Genomic DNA, 6,000 nt, shown 5'->3' with positions numbered 1-6,000 from the left:
ACCAATAAGGGGAGAAAGGGCCATGATGTAGGCAAGAGTAGGTGTAGTCATGAGTGACTCACCTTGTTCCCAGTTCTGAAGGCAAAACTATAACATGCAGGAGCTATTTTGTGTGCGCATCTGGCCTTTTGATACTTGACAAGGACAAAATGAACTCAAAAAGAAGACACTTTTCAGCCTGCATATGTTAATGAAACAAATGACCAAACCTCCATGCATGGAACATGTCTTTATTAAATAGGCAAGCAAGCACAGAAGTATAATGTGTAGTGCTTAATAGTCATACAGTACTAAAAATATAAAAATAGAAATAAAATTTCACTGAAAGCTGTTTCACTCACAAATATACAAGGAAAGGTGCTGTCAAGCCACATCATGCCACACCACTTGCCAATTCCTGCATTGACAGGTTATTTTCCGACAGAAGCAAAATACTAAAATCTGCTAGTCCTTCCTCACAGCTTTTGGTGAGATATACTATAGGGCTAGCAAAACGGGCCTCCTGCAGCTGAGAACCTAAAAATATAGATGTAATTAACTGAAGGATCAAAGGTACAATAATTCTGTAGAATCTCATTGTTATGGTAGCCTGCACCAGGTTAAGTATGTAACTACCCACAGGCAAATCAGGAAAATAAAAAGACTTAGAAAAAATAAACTCGAATCCTGCTTATAAATCAGACTATTAATGGCTGACAGTCAATTACTGCAACTGTATTCTGCATAAATACCATCGCTTGTGTAATACTCCCATCTGCTGGAGCATCCTTAAAATCTCTTCTTCAAGACCTGCTAGTTCATTTATGTATTTGTACCAGCATGTACATCCATCTTCAGCTTATGTCTGAACGGCTGTAAAAGTGCCAAAAATACTAAGTTCCCTCAACATCCGTGATTTCAGTGAAACTTGAGGGTGCTCACAATCCAACAGAAAGCGCTCGTTACCAAAGAGGATCATTCTCAATGGGTGAAACTCAGACCTGTGCGGAAGACCAGCTCGTATCACAGAAACCTTGGGAGAAACTGACTCCTAACCATAGGCCCAGCACAACCCCTGTGCACCACTTACAACTCACTTACACCCTATGCTGAGGGCTTGACTGAGACTTAAGTGAGTGAACAGGCCCTTGTGATAGCCCGTCCTCTTCACAGGGATGAATTTCATTCACTCTGAATACAGCCACTTCTTATCAGACATAAGAGCATGTGTGCGCGGAGTGACAACCACAGTTATGTTTGTCTTGCAAAGTATGCCAGCGAACGGTATCCACTCAGAAATTATACAAATAATGGAAGTGCGGAAATTAAAGGAAACCCCCATCTTTATCCTTATTAATTTGGGATACGATTGTTTTGTTCTTGACATTCCAACTATAAAAATAAATGTGACAGCTAACCCCTGAGATCATTCTAGCATACAGTTTGGTTTGGCTTTTTACTGATTTCCTTCTGAAATAATTTTTTATTTGGTTTACTGAATTTTATTTAGGTTTCCAGTGAAAAGCTTCTATAAAATACATTAAATAATCAATGTGGGGCTGAAAAAGTGTACATTCTAGTTGCATATATGATACATACCTTATACTTATATAATACATTCCATAACAGCTGAGTATTCTTGTATTATCTATGAAATTCTTGCATGTTGACAAAAGATTAAAATGTTGAAGGATAAACAGCTGTTTAGGATCAAGAATAATAGTGTTTCCTATGGTTTACTTAGATTTTGTTTGTTTTTAAGTCATGTTACACATAATAACTACAGCAGTTTGTCCAGCAGGTAATAAACGAATGCATAAAGCACTTCTAGCTAATATTTGGATATTGTATGCATGCATTTTTTTATAAATAAAAGTCAAATGTGAGGTCACACTTTCCCATCTTCTGCTTATAAACTAAATCAAATTTCTCATTCATTGACACAGTGAAGATGTCTTTCCATAGCCCAACTCGTCCTGAAATACAGAGAAAGAGCACAAGTCAGACTGGTGACATGACAGAACACTGACTTTTCTAAAATTATGTGTCTGATCAGATGGGGTACCAGGCACCTCCTGTCAACTGCAGATCAACCTCTACTCACTTTTACTTCAATGAGACTTGGGGTGCTTAGCCTCTGCAGGAGGTGTGATTCATTTATACACCCCAATAAATCCCTTTGAAGCCCTCAAAATAGGTGCCACATTCCTTGTGCTGGTCATCTGCACAGGGATGAATTTCATTCCAGAAGCATTCATCCCCTTGAAGGAGTTGGCCCTATATCTTTAAATAATAATAATAGGTACCACATTTGTTTTGAATATTATTACATTAGAACCCCAATTTTAAGAACTAATTGGAGATTGAAGAGTTCATAATTGAACATCTCAAAATTACAGTAGGTCCGGTGCACACATCGCAGTAATGTTCACGGCCTCACTTTCTCTTTGTCCTTTAAACCACTACAAAGGGATTTCCAATGCACTGAAGACAGTGAAATGTGAAAGGATGTTCACTGTTTTTCATCAACACCACTTTTATTACGTGATTTTTTTTTCCCTGTCAGGAAAAATGGTTCTTATAATCGGTAGTTCATAAGATTGGTGTTCATAAAATAGAGGTTCTACTGTAACTTAATTTTGTGGATTTCAGATCTCACTGCAAACGATGGTAGTTTAATTATCCCCTTTTGAATCAGGGATGTATTTACATGGTTGTTGAAACTTCATCACGCATTGGTGGAAGGATACACCCAAAAGAGAATAAAATAACACTAAAGATCACTGAATGCCTTTATTTTATGTTCAGGAGATGTATAAAAGGTGTTTATGATTGTACAAATATAATGAGGCAATTTCTCAAAGATGAGTGAATACCTAAATTATGCCTACAAAAAGGTGCATTCAGGTACTCAGTTTGTGCATATAAACATGAATCGTACATGCATAATGAGTATATGCACATTTTCTGTGGGTACAATTTAGCCATCCATGTTTGAAAATTTGGCTCCTTGTATAAAATATTTTTCCTTTCCTACTGAAACCAACTAATAAAATGACCCGAAAACAACGTCAAAGTTGCCAGTAAAACACTCTGGGCCTCATTCACCACTGTGTCCTTCTGGTTTTATGCCACTTTAACTGAGTCAAAATCAACTGGAGGAACACCATGTTGAAATATTAATTATATAATTATATGTATTATATAATTAATCCACTGCGTTGGGCCTTAGATTAATTCTCCTCTCACTTACAGAGTTTTAAGTAAAGATTAGCTCTATTAAAATCAAGGGCGTTACACTGCTGTAACAGGGAGGAGAGTCAGGACTATGCTATCACAGAACTTAATCACATTAACAAGACCAAAAATAACACACAGGAGACCAGATTATGCATTTGATGCATATGAGAAACTCCTGGTTAATGTAATGAAAGTTGCTCATATATGGTAGCTACATAATTGGGTCCAAGGACATAATTATATGTGAGTGCTGTCAAAAAGTTTGCAATGTGTGTCCCACCAACTGCACAGTGACTTGAAGTTAAATTAGTTATTACACATGACAAGTGTCATTCTGCGAAATAATAATTTTCCCAGTACCCCGGAAGATATAATTAACTACTAGAGGGTTTTTTTAAAAATCCCCAAAGATGAAGGCTTTGAAATTGACTGAAAATGCTTAATCTGACAGTTTTTGACAAATAAATCCTGGTACTGGCTTTCCTGTGTCAAACAGGGTAGTGAGTACTATTAATAAAAAAATTCTTGCAGCCACAAAAGTCAGGTATTGATTTCAGTTGTGCTGTAGCAACAGATATGGGACAAATACAGTACACTGTGCAACATAAAATCATACATTATCCTTTAGGTAATAAAAAAGGATTCTTCCTTTGTCTCAAAAAGAAAATTGAAGAACCTTGTTATTCCTGAATCTCTCTAATGATACCTTAGGTACAAATTACAAGTTTTATAAATGGAATGTACTATAGTGTGTTTTACTAGCATCTGTTTCTCAACCATATAGACTGATAGCTTGTCAAAAAGTTACCCACCTGGTTTATCATTTGAATCATGCAACTGTGTAATTTATGATGTGATATGAAGCAAAAATAAGTAATATAGCTAATCAAAATGCTCTGCTTTCACAGCAGCTCAGGGCTTCTTCAGAGTAAAGATCAATGTGCTAAAAGAAAAGAAATTAAAGAACCAAAATAAAGCAAAATAATAAGGTAAACATAGTTGATAAATTAAAAATATTTGGAACAAATTACAGTAAACCGTGGTTACTCCTGGGGGAATTCTGCAACACACACAGGAGACCTGATGTGGTTACTCTCCTGGCGGGGGGGGGGGGGGGGGGGGCAGAGGACGGGGAGGAGGAGGACAGGCGTGTCTAGAGGGTTCCTGGCAGATGCAGTTTCCAGCACGCCTTGAGGGAAGGAGACAGCGGCGCGCAGGAAACTTCACACAAGCCTGGGACCGAGAATCAGGCTGTTTCTCCTTCTGGATCCCTGGGCTCTGAAGGGTAGGAGGGTAGGTGTCTGGGCTGGAGGGGGGGAAAGCCTCTGGGCAAGGGGGTGCCCCAAAGCTGGGCTCAGTGGGGGAGGAAGTGCGGGTATCTGGGCTCTGGCAGGGAGGGGGTGCGGTTATCTGGGCTGTAGTACCCTGTGGCTGGGCTCTGGGGGGTAGGGGGTTCAGGTTTATTGGCTGGGGGGGGCCACAGCTGGTCTCTAAGGGGGCAGGGGGTTGGGCTGAGCTGGGGCGGGGTGCAGAGAAACAGGTACTGGGTTATCATAGGGGTTTCTTTAACTCTATTCCTGGGGGAATTTTTGTGTGTGTCTGTATTGTTACAGACATACTTACTGGCAGGTATTTTGAAATAAATTACCAAAATAATAGAAACTGGCATGATTATGCAGTGTTATTTTGACAAATAAAATTTGCAGAATTTTAAAATATTGTGCACAGAATTTTTATTTTTTGGTGCAGAATTCCCCCAGGAGCATGTGATGTTATTGCTACCATGCTAGATCACATAAATGAACAGAGGACAAAACTGCCATTAATGAAGTTGCATTTTGAAGGAACAAAACATTACAAAAGCCAAAAACAGCAATCAAAATGAATTCAAAATAAGGAATTTCAATAAAAAGCAGACAGCAAATAAATGAACAGGTATTTAGTTGACTACTGTAGCTCCCTCCTCTACCACAAAATAAGAACTTATGTACAGTACCTAGCATAAATGGGTACTGATCCCTGACTGGGGCTTCTAGGCTGTAATGTAAAGCAATAGATAATAATAACAGCAACAGAGTAGGAACACAAAAGACAGACCATCACCCTACACCTGTTCTGGATGCCATGCAGACAGGCTGGTTTACAGAGAAGCTACTGTGCCTTCCAACTGAGGAGTGCCAGGTCGTGGTGTTCTCACCACAGCCCGTCTCTCTTTCCTCACAACTGCCATTCAAAAGGCCAGCAAAATCACTCTCCATAAGAGCTAGTCAGGGAGTGAAGAAGCAGCAGCACCAATGCCATGGACCCATCCCTTGCCCCTGCTGAGCAGTTGAGCCATCGATTGGGATTAAAAGGAAGGTACAGCTGCCTTTGTCTCTCTCTCCCCTCCCCCCCGGGAAAACTGAATGGCCAGGCCAAATTCTAACTTAACTATCCTATTGTACTAAAAGACAGTACAGGAACTGGCAGAGGAATTGATGGTACCTCCGCTGTGTTTTCCCTCCAGGAGAGAGGTCACAGCTGTAAATCCCAAGCGGAAGTTAGGCTCCTAACTCCCTTTGAGGAGCAGGGTTTAGACCACACCCTTCTTTTGCCATTTCCTATTGGCTAGTTTAGGTGGCTCCTCACAATACGCTGGCTTTTGTGACTCCCATTCTTAGGCACCTAACAGTCCCCATGCACTGTATAGGGAGCCTGTGTGCCTATGTCAGGGATAAGGATTGCATTAGGTGGCAGGGTGACTAAAGTAAGGCATAGCAATGCTAAGCCGAAGTCTCTTTC

At 40.0% G+C, this 6,000-nt stretch overlaps 1 protein-coding gene across 4 annotated transcripts in view; it reads right to left on the bottom strand.

Moving 5' to 3' along the window:
* Positions 1-214: 214 nt before the first annotated feature.
* SULT4A1 (sulfotransferase family 4A member 1) overlaps positions 215-6,000 on the bottom strand; it is a 41,913-nt gene continuing 36,127 nt past the window's right edge. For 3 of the 4 annotated variants that reach the window (XM_073316665.1, XM_073316657.1, XM_073316675.1), the window contains one exon: positions 215-1,955. In XM_073316665.1, the coding sequence (XP_073172766.1) occupies positions 1,843-1,955 (113 nt within the window). In that variant the 3' untranslated portion in view covers positions 215-1,842. Of the gene's footprint in view, positions 1,956-4,031; positions 4,163-6,000 lie in introns of all 4 variants that reach the window. The other variant, XR_012155554.1, reaches the window with a different exon arrangement.

This window comes from Lepidochelys kempii, chromosome 1 (assembly GCF_965140265.1).
Source record: "Lepidochelys kempii isolate rLepKem1 chromosome 1, rLepKem1.hap2, whole genome shotgun sequence".
NCBI classification, from domain to species: domain Eukaryota; kingdom Metazoa; phylum Chordata; order Testudines; family Cheloniidae; genus Lepidochelys; species Lepidochelys kempii.
This window is presented reverse-complemented; position numbering and strand designations above follow the sequence as displayed.